Here is a 16423-nt window from a genome sequence, read left to right as displayed (position 1 = left end):
AGCGCAAGTCACTGAGGTCAATAAGTATATTGAATGCATAGCCCCACTCCAGGAAAAAAACAATCTGTACCTTTAAATATATATCTGTACCAATATAAAATAGATATATAAAATATGAACCTCGGCGATCAAAATATTCAGATAATTAAAAAAGAGTGGTCCAGGGATTTTGGAGGAATGAGCACCCTAAGACACTCTGAGTCAATTCTTTGATTTGTATCTAGTAAAAAAATTCCAGGGAGTCAGCGAAGATGAACCTTAATTTTAGCCTTTTTTATTTACAATGGTTATAAAGATTTAATGAGAGGAGGGTGAAGAGCTATAGACAGTAAATGCAAGCGAAAAATAGTAAAATATGGTGATCTTTAGTAGAAAGTTTATATTGCTTATCGCAGTTATAGTATTACCGGAAAAAATTGAATACGCGTCTGAAGGTTGCGAATCATTGCAAGAGACCTGGATTATGTAGTTCTACAGAGGTAAGGAAGTGGGCTAAAAAAGATAGTAATAAGGGGTAATGAACTTGAATAAATAGATCACTCTTCATTTATCATATGAAATTCCTTTGAGAATTTATAATTTAAAATAAAAGGAAGAATTGACCAAATTGAAATGGTTTAATTTACCTGGCCTTTGCTATTTTGTAGGAACCGAAGTCAACGACCGTCAATCAAAGTTCGGTCGAATTGGCGCTAAATGCGCCTGTCTCGCCTATTTTTTTTAAACATTTGAAATCGCAAGCCCGAAATACAAAGTACGAATGGGAGAAATTTTGTTTTTGTGTCAAATTTATTAGTTATATAACATTACATCACTGAGATGTCGATTAATCTTGATATAAAATTGAAAAAAGCGAACAAAGTGTATCATGAAGGGGTAAGAGTGATATGTTATTTTTCTGTTAACCATATTTCATGAGGAGCTTTGAATGTAATGCTATGTGCCGCGGTATTGATAATGTCTCAATTTATAGGAGAATATCGGTGGTGTCGTCGTAATTAGCTCTCCAAGTGATATTAAACATGATGGAATCTCTTTGACGATGGAAGGAACCGTAAACTTGCAACTAAGTGGGAAAAATGTCGGAATATTCGATGCTTTTTACAACTCGGCCAAAGTAAGATCTTTGCAAAACCTTTTTATTTCATGTTGTTGTTTTATGGAATATATATGCTCGTATTTTCTGAGTAAGATAATGAGTTAAAATTTGAAAAACCTGATGGTTCGTGGGGATAAATAGTAATGCATGATTATATATCAATAATGCCTTCGCTACGGCGTTATAAACTCAGGCGGATTCTGGTACTATGACGTCAATTTTTGTTCCAGCCCATTCAGCTCGTCCATTGCTCCATTGAAGTTGCAGCCCCAGGAAAAATTCCATCTGGTAAAACAGAAATACCATTTGAGTTTCCCCTGAAACCGAGAGGTCAAAGAACGCTTTATGAGACTTACCACGGCGTGTTCGTCAATATCCAGTACCTTTTGAGGTGTGAGATGAAAAGAAGTTTCCTTGCTAAAGATCTGTGTAAAGTTGCTGAGTTTATTGTCGAGTATAAGGTGAGTAAATTGTTAGTGAGTGTCTCCATGAAACATCTTGAAAATTTTCGGCATTGCTCATTGCCGATGTTCAAATACATTTTTAGTGGCCTAAAAGCATTATTAGCATCTAAAATATACAAATTCTCGGGTAGAATTCATTTCAAATTGTCCTGTTTGATTTTTCTGATAACCTGCTGCCATGTTTACTCATCAACCGTGAATGGAAAAACTGCTTTGCCATACCATGGTCTGTTACCATGTTGATTGCCATACTGATGGTATCAGTTTAGCATGATGAAAATAAGGCTGTACCATTGAGTCCATTTCTATAATATGTATAATATGCATACAAGTTGCTAATATAGGTTTACACAATTAGTTTTCATACCAAAGACCTCAGAAAATTAAGAGTAGTAACTCATTTCTGTGATAGGTAGAATGATGAAAATGGTTTGTTTTCAGTATTATATTTTGCTTTCAGGAGAACTCTGGGGAAAAGGCAATCCCACACCCAGTGTCCTTCACCATGAGTCCAGAATCTTTGCAAAATGTTCGTGATCGGGAGAAGGCACGTGTTCCTAGATTTTGCATCACTGGGAAAGTGGATTCGACTGTCTGCTGTGTGACCAAGCCATTCACAGGAATGGTGGGTAAATTATTTAAAGATTTATGTTAAGTGAATTTTGATGTTGTTTATTGTCATCATCAACTCCAACAGTCATCACTCCTTAGATTGGTTCGATACGCAGCTCCCCAATAGTCTCTCCAATCAGCTAATCAAGGCTAAATGCGAAAGACACTTATTGTAAATATTTCTCAAGAGATGAAATTACAATTGGGAGAAGCTCACTGCTGTAGGAATGTAACTACGTCGCACATTTCTCAAAATCCACTATCCCATCCATCTACTCAAGACTTAGTCCACCCCTCTAACGTTTCCCTCTTTTGCATGACCACCCAACAGGCCCCAGACACCCCAGGTCATGGCTCCAATAAGGTTCGCATTTTGAAGGTTATATATCGTATGCTTTGAAATATAATATCAAGTCACATGAGAACAAAAGAAACTAGTTTCACCCCTCCCCCTTTCTCACCAACTGACCTTTAGCAGCTAAACTGCTTCAATGCTCCCCGTTTCTGGAGGGTAATTGCGGTATGAGTCACCTATTGGGCCCAATTATGTTTTAAGGCCTGGTTACACGGTGCATTAACCCGTACGGGTTAATGTCTAAATGTATGAGTGCGAGAAAATGCGAGAAATGAACGGAAAAATTCACCGTGTAACCACCCCAAAATGTACAAATGCATGAACGGAAAATAGAATCTGTTCTAATTTCGTTCATGCATTCGCACAAGTTGAACTCATAACAGAGCCACCTGGTGGCAACAAAAACTAAAAATAACTAAAAACTAAAACTAAAAAACTAAAAATTAACCCGTATGGTTTAATGCACCATGTAACCAGGCCTTTACAATGGCTTTTGGCAAATGGTGCGGTATCTTAACACTTTCAACGCGGCGGTAATTTTTTTAAGTTTTGCCGGTGACTGAATTTTAATTCTTTGGTTTTAGATGGTTTTGGTCTCATTTTGAATAGATTGTTCATTGGAAGTTACGAAAAAAATTTTTTTTTATGAAAAATCGCAATTTCAAATTTGACGACGATCGTCGTCCGACGTCACCGGATAGCATAGCAGTCGTGTAATGCGTGGTTGCATAATTGAGCCCATTTTTCCGATGACTTTTTCTTTTTACCGTATGCCATGTTCTGTCTCTAATCTGACATGTCAATTGAATATAAATTGATCCGTGCCGTAAATATTAATTAGCAAGAACTTTGATGGCTGTGTAATATTCGAATTTCTTAGTCGTTGATAGAGAATTATGTGGCATAACCTTTTCTATTTCAACTTTTTGAATTTCTATTTGAAGGATCCGACGAGGAATATATCTTTCAAATCAAAGACGAGGTGGGAATTTAAAACAAATAAAGATGTAAATTTTATATATTTAAATTAACACTAAGAGGACGGGAGTTTCGCCCAACCTATAAGGACGGCTAGTGTTCATTTGATCACAAATTCCTTTTATCGAATTCAATGCCGTTTTTCTACCCATTGACGGTGTTATTGTAATATTGTTCAAATCCATTCTTTAAAAACTTATCTTAGCATTAACAATAGTATTACTGTTGAAAACAATACGTTATTATTATTTCTGAAAATAATGAGTTATATTATGTTCAGTTTTCATGAGTCTCAAAGTAAATTCGCTCAAATTTCAAAATTACATTGTTTTAAATGAAAAAAAGGACCTGCTCTAACCATTTATCTATATATAAAAAATGATTTTTCATTCATTGAAACTAAAATGTATAAAATATTTCGAAGCATAATTTTTCAGACTCGTTTTTATTTTTTCGGCGCAATTTCCGGGAAATATATTTTTGCGTTGAAACAAACAAAGGAGGAATAATACAGAGAAGGAGATGACATTCCAAGTGGATACAAAAATTGGGTTTAGACGACAACTTCCGAAGTGCTAATCACCCGAACCCGACCCGGGTGCTGATCCCTATCTTCCAGGAACTTGCGCTAATGCTTCTTACCCGTTCCAGGAGGGAATACCAAAGTTAGGAAACAATAGAATTTTACATCTTTCGCTCTTCCTCTGCACTCCCTAAAGGAAACAACGGTTTTCACCAGGTACATGGTGGGGGGACCGAAAACCAGGCAAAATAAAAAATATTTTGAAATTATTATCATTTAATACTTAAATTTTACATAACATTTAATAATGGAATACATAATATTTAATACATTCAATCATGGAGAGGGCTAACATTGAACATTTCTATGAAATGCTTCAAAGCATGGCTTCAATAACAGGGGTGGGCATCCCTCACAGGCGGGGCAAAAATATGCCGTCTCCTTCCTGAACCCTCTAGACTTACAGAACGTGCAGCGTCGTTGAGGGACACGTTTTCGTTTTTGGTCGATGTCATGTGTTTCCGGAAAGTGCTTAGACAATCCAAGGACCCTGGAGGTTAGGCTGGGAGAGGAACGAGGAATAGGTTCGGAGTATGACGGACTGATTTTGTAGAGTCGATCAGACGGTTGCGGCTCATCACGACCAGGATTACTCGCAAAATGCAGAGCTTGCATGATCGTGGTGAACCTGTCCCTGCTAATGCATTTCCTAAAGCAAGGATAATTGAAAAGGGGGTCTACACTCCAATAGTCGGATATTATACTCAATGGGCATGTGCCCATGTGGTAGAGAACCCCCAAAAACGTTAAAAATTCCACCGATGTGAGCGGCTTCCACTTCGTTATTCTTGCTCTGGGAAATACATTAGCAGAAATTAAAACGTCTGCTTGTCTATTTGTCTCCGTCACTATCAAGTCCACCATGTCATCTGTCATGAGGAGGTCAAAATACTTACGGGGATCGTCTCCTGAGTCTTGCATATTGAGGCCAGGGGTGTCAGTGAAGGGGAATTGTGGGTGGGTTGGTCTTTTGTCCGTCCAAGTGTAAGTCTTTGTCGCAGTTCTCGTCGTAAGGGGAGGGGACTGAGAGCCTAGAGGGCCAGGAGAGGAAGGAGAAGCATATCTTGAGGGATCACCCACCCTACCTTCTTCTTCATCCTCCGAGGATCCCCACTCTGTTTCCCCGAAGGAGGAATCGTCGCTTTCTTCGTCCATAGAAAGAAGTTCCGCCATCTCCTCTGCAGAAAGCACCCTCCCGAATCTTCTTTCTTCCTCCCTCCTCTTCCTTTTTGGGGGTGGAAATGACCGCGAGGCCGATGGCTGCGGACTTGGGGGACGAGAAGGGGTGTCAGGGGGCTGGCGGCTTTCACCAGAACTCGAAGGGCTGGGGTTACTGCTGGAGGTTGGAAGGGGAGGTTTTGAGGGGAGTTGGGTGGTTTTCTCAATAGACTGGCTTTTGACACCCCGCTTCCCTTTCTTCGGGACCCCTTTCCCCGGTAGTCCCTTTGCGGTCCATTCCTCCGTGTTACCTCCGCGTTTCCTTTCTGAAAACAAGAATGTTTACAAGTACGTGTTTATATGAATGTATAACAAGAAAAAACATCGCATAGCAATGAAATAATTGAGTAATGTTTATGATATCACGTACCTTACTGCCAAAGAACTTGGATCGGAAGTTATCAGGAAATATTTGTAAAATTTCGCTTCCACTTGTTTGCTATATACAGGAGAAAAAGAAACAATATCAGCAGACAAAATTGAAGCAAATCAATAATAGTACTTTTATTAAAATTACAATAACAACAAGCGCAAATGATGATAAATATTTATCGAATGTCATAAAGCAAATATTCAAGTTACAAGTGACTGGAGTAAAATACTGCAAATTATCACCTATTGAAGACAAACTAGTAAAAAAACGTAAAATATTTGCTAATAGCATATTCCTGGTAAAATTAAATGCAGCAATGTAATCACATGGTCCGGAATGCATTGTAATGCTTAGCCTCAATCTAAACTAGAATAATGAGTATCTGTCCAAAACGAAAATTATTTTCACATAATGTAACAATTTCACTGAACAACGACTTTACTTCTCTGCTTTAAAATACAATTAAAAAACAACTTTACATTCACGAAGTTATTTTGTAAACGCAATTTCAAAATTTTATCACAAGCGATATATCTACAAAAAAAATTATAAAAAAATAAAAAAACACCGATGAAATCGTAATATGGGTACGAGGAGAATGCGGGGGTGAAAGGGGGGGGGAGGAAATCTCAAATAAAAAAATGCAAAACTTTCAACTAATGATTTTTACCACATACGAAAGTTGTTTTACGTTAAAAAGGGGTCGGTACACATTAAAACCACAAAAGGAGAGTGATAATTAACAAAAAAAAAAGTGTAACTTACCATCGAAAAGAAACAGCTGTAGGAACCTTCCTGGAGATGAGTCGCTCCGGCTACTGGCGATGCACTCGCTCTGAGGGCTAATGAACGACTGACAAGCGAAATGGAAGCGCTATGGGTCGGCGTCTCTCGTATATGGCCTTGGAAAGGGAGAGCGGACTTGGACGACGATCGTCGTCCGGCGTCACTGGATAGCACCCGGCGGACGACGATCGTCGTCAGTCAGCGTTGAACGTGTTAATTGGATTGGAATATTCGTAAAATGCATTTAAACCAAACACGATGTATTTCGGACATAATTTAAGCATGTTTATCATGGAAGTAATTTCCTTGTGAAAAATTAGTAATGGAAGAGGAATGGGGAGCTAGAAGAGCTCATAGCTCTTTATCCTGAGAAAGGTTGATTGTCATCGAGCAAAAGTTTCAAGTTACCTGAGAACAATGGAAAGTGGTTTCTTTCAAAGTCTCTCGCCCCTCCTATTCTCGCCAGTAGAACTCTTTTCACGCGATCTACCTTCCTGCTGTGTTCTTCGGTGACATGTTTTATAATATTCCACAGTCAGTGTATACCTCTGCAAGATTTGAAGATTAGTAATGTGCACCAAGTATAAAAAAGAATGAGTCCATACATGACCTCAAAGGAATTAAGTTTCCTTTACTATGCACTTCTCTGTAAAAAAATTGTATTTCATATTTATTATTGTTTTGTTCATGTAAAGAGGATTTAATTTCTCAATTTTTGGGTCAAAAGTGAAATATTAAATTATTCAATCTCGTAAAATTAAAAATAAACTAGAACAATTGCATTTTACGAAAAAAATGGCCATTATTTTTTAATGTCGATTCATCAGAAAGAATTCACTACCTAGTGCAAAAAGAATTACGCAAAAACAGCCATAAATAAGCAAATTATTAAGTTTTGAATGAAGGCCAACAAAATTAGCAAAATACCCATGGCGCGTCTGGGAGTGGGATTCAAAAAATTGGTGGTACTCAAAGGGTTAATCCAGGTCCAATGTGCAATATGTACTACAAGAACACGAGGAGCATTCTGAACAAATTCTCGGACCTTGCCGCCCACATCAGTGAACTCTCCTCTTTCCAAGTGATTGCGCTTATTGAAACATGGCTTAGTGAAAAAGTTTTTGACTATGAGTTGAATTTTGCTTCCTCCCACAAAATTTTTCGACGGGATCGACCCTCTCGTGTTGGGGGTGTACTTTTGGGTATTGATGCAAATTTTCCTGTAATTTGGGTGATGCTTCTGGAACTGAACTGTGAAATAGTATGGACAGAAATTCAAGTTAATCATGGCAGAAACTGCGGTCGGAAATTATTCATTGGTTGCTTTTATTGCCCACCCAATAGTGCCCTATCCGTCCTCAAAGAGTGTTTTGCCTTGGTTCTCTGTGTCCACTCTCTTGGTGATGTTCTGTTATTTGGGGACTTCAATCTATCTATTCACTGGACATCCCGTACCGATGGCTGCACCACCACCCCCCCTAATGATTATTTCATCCATCATTTTATCCATGGGCTACGGCTTGAGCAGTGCAACTCCTCTCCCACCAGAAATCTGGCAACTCTGGATTTAGTGCTATCGTCCGTCCAACTTCCCTCAATTACTGGTGGGAGAAACATTTTCACATCTGACCACGAGTCGCTTGAGTGCTCCCTTGTTCTCCCCATCCCCCCAAGGTCCTCAAAGCACTGAACAAAGCTGCTTGGCCCGAGCTTAACCATGCACTTTCACTTCCTCCCTGGGCTCTGCTGGAGGAAGGATCTCCAGAAGATTTTTAAGGAAGTCTTTTATGACCTTCTCCATGCTGCCATTGATGATTTCATCCCAGTTTTCCATCTGTTTAAAAAAAGACCCATCTGGCATTCCACAGAGACAACACTTGCTCTGAGAAATAAACTCAAGGCCTTGAAGCATTGGAAACAACATCCTAGCCCCCTGTCCTGTGCCTTGTTCGTTACACTACGTTGCCATTTGTGCTTCCTCATCTGCTGGGACTGCAAGAACCATACCCGAGAAATTTTGGATGGAATTTATGACAATCCGAAACGATTCTGGACCCTTATTAATACTAGAAGAAAGTTACACAGAATCCCTACTTCTGTTTCCTGCTATTGACTGAGTTCTCATGGTGATGAGCGTCCGGGGGTGCATTCATTGAGTATTTTTGTGCCAACTTCAACACTGCCACTCCAACACTCCCACTCCATAAGCTTCAACCCACATGCCACCAGTCCCTTTCATCCATCTCCACCGATCCTAAAGAAGTTCTGTCCTTTTTAATGGCACTGCCCTTCTCGAAGGCCACAGGATCAGACAATATCGGCTCCCTCTTTCTCTCTCGCACCACCAACACCCTTTGCGTCCCCATCTACATCCTCTTCAATAGGTTCTTCTCCATTCGAGCATTCCCTGCACACTGGAAGAGTGCAAATATCACACGAATTTTAAAATCTGGTCCCAAAGGAATCGTTGAAAATCATCGCCCATTTTTCATTCTACCTGTACTGTCCATTATTTTTGGGGGAATCATGCATAGTTGTCTTCTTCACTTCTCCCTCCCCTACATATTCCCCCATCAGCATGGTTTCCTTCCTGGTGGGTTGTGTGTCTCTAACCTTGCAGTACTGCACCACCATATTACCAATTCTTTCAAGTCTAGCTCACAGCTCGATGTTTACTATGTAGACTTCTCGAAAGCCTTTGACAGTTTTCACCACACATTACTCATGCATGAACTTAAACACTGTTACAATATACATTCGAAGTTTCTATCTTTGATCCACAGCTTCCTCAGTTCATCATACCAATGCGTATTGATTGATGGCATCTCATCCTCTTACCAGTTAAATCTGGTGTACCGCTAGGAAGCGTCCTTGGGCCCCTCCTCTTTGTACTCTTCATTGATGGCATCATTGATGGCATTAGCCCTCTTGGCTCTGTTCTGCTGCATGTGGATGATTGAAAAATTTTCAGAAAGGTGGATTTCCCCTCGGACTCACATTCCCTTCAATCTGCTCTAAATTTTATCTCTGAGTGATGCTCTACTTGGCTGCTGCGAGTCAACCCCTCAAAATCGGTGATGATGACATTTACATAAAAAAAACAATCCCCTGAAGCATTCATACAACCTGGTAAACAAGCCTATCCCTCCTGTAACCTCCTAATGTGACCTAGGAGTGATCTTTGATAATAAATTAAAATTTCAGGATAACATTTCGATGATTCTGAGCAGAGAAATGGCCATTGCTGGTATACCCTATCGACTAACTGACCTTCACATCCCTACCGCTTTAAGAACAGTATTTTTTGTATGTTTTCTCCCCATACTGGAATACTGCTCACCAGCTTGGTCTACCGCCTGCCCCACTACTCTAAACTTGCTCAACCGTCCTGTCAACTTCTTTCTTGCTGTAGCCCACCATCGAATCCCAACAGTCAGATATTATGACCGAGACTCTATCATTTCCTCCCTCAGCATTTATAACATAACTAGCTGCCGTGCCTTATCTGATCTCACATTTCTGCATAGAATCTTTAGCGGTTCTCTCCAGACTAATGAAATTCTCCCTCTTTTCCATTTTCATGTTCCTCCATGCCCCTTACGTAATAACTCTTTGCTTCACATTCCGCAATTCCATCTTTCCATCTCTCAACACACTCATTTCTACTGAATACCTTCCTTGTTTACCTCCATGGCTTCAAAAATCCCTTCCTCGGACGTCTTTTCCTCTGCCATTATTCACAAATCCTCCTTAAAATGCCACCTGAGCAATTCACCACTGTCTAATCTATGATGCTCCTTCTGTTAAAAAATTTTGTTTTCTTTTTTTTGTTTGTTGTGCTATCTTTTAGGTATTATTTATTTATGAAAACAAACAATTTAAAAGCCTGTGTGCCATTTTTGGTTTTTAAATAAATAAAAATATGACATCACAGTTGTGTAGCGTCCGCCCCGGCCTCTCTCGTGAGAGGCGAGGGTCGAACCCGACTTTGCCATGTGGGTTCTTGCCTTTGGGTGCAGGAAGCAATGAATTGGTTCAAACTCCACTTTGTGAATAAAGTGAAAAGACACTTTACCTTCGGGTCTCCTCGAGAAGCTCGTGCGATGCTCGATTAGGCGGAGTGACGGCTGAATTTTCGGCAGGGCAGCAACTCTCAGACTGAGTAGTAAATTCTTTTGCCTTCTCCTATTCTGGTTGCGCCCTAGGCAATAGATACCTCGGCCGACAGAGTCTCGGAATACAGATCGGAGAATACGGGAGATTACTGTTTGTCCACCGTTCGCGGTACACGCCCCGGTTGTCACTCCCCAAACACCAACTGACTTCCTTCAGATTTTGAGAGTTTTTATACCCAAAATCTTGGCCTCCTGGGTCCTACCCCCCCCCCCCCCCAAGTTGACCTATAGGAGTAACCAAGGAAGTAGAGTGTTTGTTACAATAACTCCATGTTGTTGAGTTGTCTCTTCTCCCGCATTCTCTAAGTGTATCTCTGTTGCCGTATTCCGCTTTCGCTTTCCTTGCCTCAAGTCATCCTCCCCCTCCACCTCCCTCACGCGTTAAGAGTGGGTGTAAATACTTCCGTGACCGAATTCGGTATTGTAGTGATCCAGAAATGGAAGATTTCCATTTCCAAAATATGCATAAATATGTTGTTGTGTGACGTCTCAGAATAGCCAGCTGTGACAAACTATGCCTCGGGATTTGCACCTTTTCACTTTCAAGAACTCCTAACCTTCCTCTTCCCCTTCCTTTCCCCTTCTTCTTGGACGAAAACATCCTGGTTCCACTTCCCTTTATAATGGCATGGTGGAGATGCATTTCAAAAGAAAGAAATTCTTTGTAGCTTTCTTATTGTCCTAATTATAGATTTGTACACATTTTATAATTTGACTATTTTCTCTGAGCTCATTGCAGTGGGCATTTTTGAATCTTTTTATTGGCTGTCACTTCCTGAAACATTATCTATGAAAGTTGAAAATGATTGCTTGTAAATAATTCATTGACCGCTTGACTTTGCGTGATGCTTACTCACTGACTAAATGAATTTAACTCGTAATAATTTTAAATTGAATATTAACTTAGTCTGAAGTATAAATTCTTCAGATTGGGAAAGAGAGATTTTTGAGAATTTGAAAAAAAAAAGTCTACAAAATTTTGAAAAAAATGTTTTTTTTGTGGAGTGTTGTTTGCATATCCTAATATTTCAGTAAATGTGTTGAGGTATGTAGAAACATGTGGACTGTCAGACTGGTGAAAAATACTGATCTTGCCAGAGTTAACACATTTTCCAAATGCTGGTGAGCCTCACATTTCAAGGTGGAGGAAAAATCTTATCTGATTTTTGGATGCAAAAAAATAAATGCTCTACGACGGTAAAACAGTTGAAACAGGTAAGTTCCCCGAAGCTGTACTCTTGCTGGGAAAAACAGGGGGTTTGGGAAGGTAGACAAGATGCCAGTTGAATTAAATACAACAATTAAAACTGATATTAAATCTGTAAAACTAAAAGATCTATACAACAAAATACCATGCAAGCTCACTCACTGTGTGTGTGTGTGTGCGAGTGCATGAGTGTCATGCGGAATTTTTTTTTCTTCAGAGCAAATTTGCGAGGAGCGTGAGAGTGAGTGTGCGTATTAGTTGTATTTTTTTCCTGTTGGCGTGGTTGATACCTATGTGGAATTCAGTTCCCTTGGCAAATCTGCTAGATGAGTGACTGGGCTTGCATGAGAGTTTGATTTATTGTTATTTTAGTTTAAGTTGTTGTATTTATTCCCACAGACATCTTGTCTAACTTTCCAAACACCCCTTTTTTGCCCAGGTAGAGTACTGCGTATGGGAATTGAATTCTTTCAACTGATTTCCGGATTACTATAAGAAGATGATTTTAGCTTCAATCCTATGATTCTATTTTCATTGGCCAGTGGCCTGAATGTGTTGACTTTCTTGTTTCAGCTTGTGGTTGAGCAATGTGAAGTGCCCATAAAGTCAGTGGAGCTGCAGCTGGTTCGAGTGGAGACGTGTGGGTGTGCTGAAGGATATGCGAGGGATGGTAAGGCTCTCTTTTTATTCCTCATTTCGAGGAAGTATCCCTGGACTGATCATTTCATATCCCATGACTGCAAACATTTCATGGAGGAAAAATCATTTGCCTTGACTGACAGGGAGACATCACCAAAGTGATGTTCGGTATCTTGATTCGGATGTTATTTTCTAAAACTATATAGGTAAGGTAGAAAAAGTGTCACGGCTTTCTTCCACATAGGCCTGGGTTTGAGAGATATTCGCATGTAAAGATTTCACGCAGCATGACATCCCTTGAGTAAGCGCTCGCTCCCAACTACGGCCGTGTTGAGAGGGAGTAGTCCCCTAACTTGTTGTTGGGATCCAGGGTTTGAGACCCAATTTGCGTGGTAAGGTACAATTCGGAGTTTTGTTTAAAATCCATAAATTGATGTTAAATTTAAAAAATCGCGAAGTAACTAAATAAAACGAATGGGGATAAAATGTAACAGTGATTTCAAATATTAGAAGAGAGAAAAAATATTGCCGACACTGGGACTCAAACCCGGGATACCAACTACAGTTTAGGGGACTAATGCCTTATACAGCACCGCCACGGCCGTAGTTGAGAGGGAGCGCTTACTCAAGGGACGTCATGCTGCGCGAAATCTTTACATGCGAATATCTCTTGAACCTGGGCCTATGTGGAAGAAAGCCGAGAGACTTTTTCTATCTTACCTATATAGTTTTAGAAAATAACATCCGCATCCAGATCCTGAACATCACTTTGGCGATGTCTCCTTGTGAGTGTTGAAGCAAGTTTCCCTGAATCAGCGCCAAGTTCTAGCACGGCATAATCTTGGAGTTTTGTTGGCTTTAGAGGACGTGATGGCTTATGCTGCAAGGCATGCATTGTCACTAGGCAGCATGTTTATGCGCATAGTACCACAGTCCCACGTAATGTGCCCTTGCAGGTAGAAGTATGTACGGGGTACTCTGTGATTATTACCTTGAATAATCCTTTCCTAAAAGGTATAAATTTGATATTCTCATGTACTACAATGTCTTGTACTAAATGATGGCTCTGTGAGCCGAAACGTGTTGTACGCTTTAAATAATTGTGGAAAAGTATATTTACCTTTCATTTCAATATGTCATCCTACATCATGCCTGAATCGGTGGAACTTATCCTTGAAAAAGGCCTGTAGGGAACACCCTAGCATTCCAAATTTTTGCGTTAATCTCCAGACTATGGTGTTGTGTAGCGTCGTATGTTGGGCAGCATAAGCCACCATGTCCTCTAAAGAGCATATAAATCCACAGGAGAAGAACATGACAGGGTGCCAATATATTTTATAATATATTTTTATTTAAGCTTTATTCTGTTATTTTAGAGTAATTCCCAGACTCATTGACAGCTTTCTTCGCCAGTCCGCGATCTTTTTAGCGGCGATAATAGATGTCTCGTTGTAGACCAGACCTACTCAGAATTTCTTAAAATAACTGTGCTTATTATCTCTTCTGCCAGCTTTAATTCCTCTTAAGCATTTTCTCTGGTATTTAATGCACTCATTGCAATAATTATTGCCTCAATGACTGTGTTTGTATGACATTCACATGACTCCTTTATTTCCAGCCACTGAGATCCAGAATATTCAAATAGGGGAAGGTGATGTAGCTTGTGGAGTAGCCATTCCAATATACATGGTATTTCCTCGTCTTTTTACCTGCCCAACATTAACAACCAGTAATTTTAAAGTTGGTGAGTAATGGTTTTGGTAGTTATTTAATCTACTGTAGGTGTTGAATGTTTATACTTCCAAAATTTCAAAATGTTTGCACATGATATGATTTGAATTAGAAATATTATCTTGGGGGTTCACTACCTTAGTGAATAGTGTTGTTGTAGACTATCCCAATTTTCCATTTCATTACTTAACCTTAACCATAATGCTCTTAAAATTTTCAATACATTCTAGCAAAATAATGGGTTAATGCATTAATTAGGTGACAATGTTCCTTTTAGTGTCGACATTGAGTAAAAATAGGCTGACTGAACTAATGTTTCTTCCCATTTTTTCCTGCATGAATTCATTTAATTTTGATCCCAAAAATTTAAAAAAATATAATATGTGCCAAAATCCATCATTAATTGGTTGGAAATTATGAATTCTGGACTAAATAATTAGTTGCTGCTTCCTTTTCAGAATTTGAGGTAAATGTTGTCATCCTCTTTCAAGATGACCATCTTGTGACTGAAAATTTTCCAATTGTGTTGACTCGACACTAAAGGAGGCCGTTGACTCTCATTCCAACAAGTTTTACCAAATGGAGAGACATTTTATACCATTCTCAGTTATGGTGCATTTTTTATATTTTTATTGATCATATATTATATGAATCTAATGTTGTTGAATAATGTTTATTAAATAATTTGTTAATTCTTACATTTGTTTTTGTTTCAAGACTTCATATAAAGAATTTACTAATTATCCGGAGGTGTAATTTTGCTTACAATCGCTTATTGTGTGATTCCCCTGCAATAGAAGTTTTTTGTTTATAACTTTCCTGGGAAGTGATAGGATTGTCATTATAGAATTTTCCCTATTCAGATGTAGTCTAAAGATATTTACCAGTTTGGGTGAAGAGAGCTTTGCCTCATGAGTAATTGATGGTCATTGTATGAAGATGCAGCTTTTCGGGGCAAACACGTTTTGCATTTTTCCTCTGTAAAGGTGGGAAGCATTTAGAATTTGTTTGAATCACTCTTGACCTTAATGTTTCTATTATTAAGCCTCTGCTTTTGATTACCATAATGAATATTATTAATGGATCAATTAGGAAGGCTCACCTTATAATTTCCATTAACCTTGGATGTCCTTCTGAATTTGACAATGAAGTGAAGGGGGAAGATGATATTAATGTGTGCTCCTTGAAAAAGCTGGGATTTTAGACGAATGGTACAATGTGTCTGCGTTCCAGGATGTATTCCTAGTGGTACTTTATTACTATAGAAACTCTTAAGTATTGATCTTGAATGGAAATTACGGTGGAGGGAAAAGTGAAGAGGCAATTTGGAAAGGGTCACTCATGGGACTCTCTCGCTGGTTGGCTGTTTTCAATGATGAAGGGAAGAGAACTCTGCAACTGCACATAAATGTTTTCATTACACTGGATGATGGTTTCCCTATGACCCAGTATCTTCGGGTGTTTTGGAATGGAACTATGGTTTTGTGATAATGTAAGTTTAATGTGGAAGTCCAATTTTCTCTTATCTCTTCCCCATGATGGAAAAATTTCTTGTTGTTATTCTGGCAAGTGTGTAGGCAACCTTCTATATCGTGTTTTATCAGAGTTGACAGATGCTTCCTTCGTTCAATGGCATTAGTCTCAGCTGTGTGGAAGTTAATATTCGAAAATGAAAAGGAAACTTCGTTGACCTCCACAGATTTATTTCGTCCGCACGACATGTTTCAAACCATAGAGGTCATTATCAAGTACCTTGTACCATAGGAGCATGTCGTACCGACGAAATAAATCAGTGGAAGTCAACAAAGTCTCCTTTTCATTTTCGTTCTTTAACAGCTGCTCCTCACAAAATGTAGGCAACTTAAAGAGTAGATGGCAATAACTTTTGGAACCTTGTAATAGGTGAGATAATGACAGGAAAACGTTACTACCGTCTGCAGACTTATATTTACCGACCCAAGTTTTTTGTCAGTAGTTGCTATGGTAGCATGAAAATGACTGTTTATGAAAACTTGGGTCAGTATCTTAAAATCTGTGGACCATAAAAACGTTTTTCTGTCATCATTTACAAAATACAGGACCAGATTTTATACATCTTAGGTCATCGGACAAAATTGAATGGAGTTGGAGAATATATGTATGAAGGTATGATTCCTGATAAATACAGTTGAGAACCTCAAATCCGGAAAGCTTGGGACCAAAG

At 39.1% G+C, this 16423-nt stretch overlaps 2 protein-coding genes across 3 annotated transcripts; one reads left to right on the top strand and one right to left on the bottom strand.

The window, feature by feature from the left end:
- The first annotated feature begins 723 nt into the window (after window positions 1-723).
- Window positions 724-14918, top strand: LOC124166972 (vacuolar protein sorting-associated protein 26C). 2 transcript variants are annotated; one of them, XM_046544721.1, is made up of 7 exons: window positions 724-876; window positions 974-1117; window positions 1330-1560; window positions 2027-2188; window positions 12424-12520; window positions 14108-14233; window positions 14679-14918. In XM_046544721.1, the coding sequence occupies exons 1-7, from the start codon at window positions 820-822 to the stop codon at window positions 14759-14761; spliced, it is 900 nt and encodes a 299-aa protein (XP_046400677.1). In that variant the 5' UTR covers window positions 724-819; the 3' UTR covers window positions 14762-14918. The 2 variants fall into 2 exon arrangements, with proteins under 2 accessions (XP_046400677.1, XP_046400676.1); XM_046544720.1 differs by having other exon boundaries at window positions 725-876; window positions 2024-2188.
- Window positions 5075-6705, bottom strand: LOC124166973. The gene is made up of 3 exons (XM_046544722.1): window positions 6448-6705; window positions 5680-5748; window positions 5075-5575 (listed from the first exon to the last, which is right to left on the bottom strand). Exons 1-3 carry the CDS (start codon window positions 6448-6450, stop codon window positions 5123-5125), a joined length of 525 nt encoding a protein of 174 aa, XP_046400678.1. The 5' UTR covers window positions 6451-6705; the 3' UTR covers window positions 5075-5122.
- Window positions 14919-16423: the final 1505 nt, after the last annotated feature.

Source organism: Ischnura elegans, chromosome 10, assembly GCF_921293095.1.
Source record: "Ischnura elegans chromosome 10, ioIscEleg1.1, whole genome shotgun sequence".
NCBI lineage: Eukaryota > Metazoa > Arthropoda > Insecta > Odonata > Coenagrionidae > Ischnura > Ischnura elegans.
This window is presented reverse-complemented; position numbering and strand designations above follow the sequence as displayed.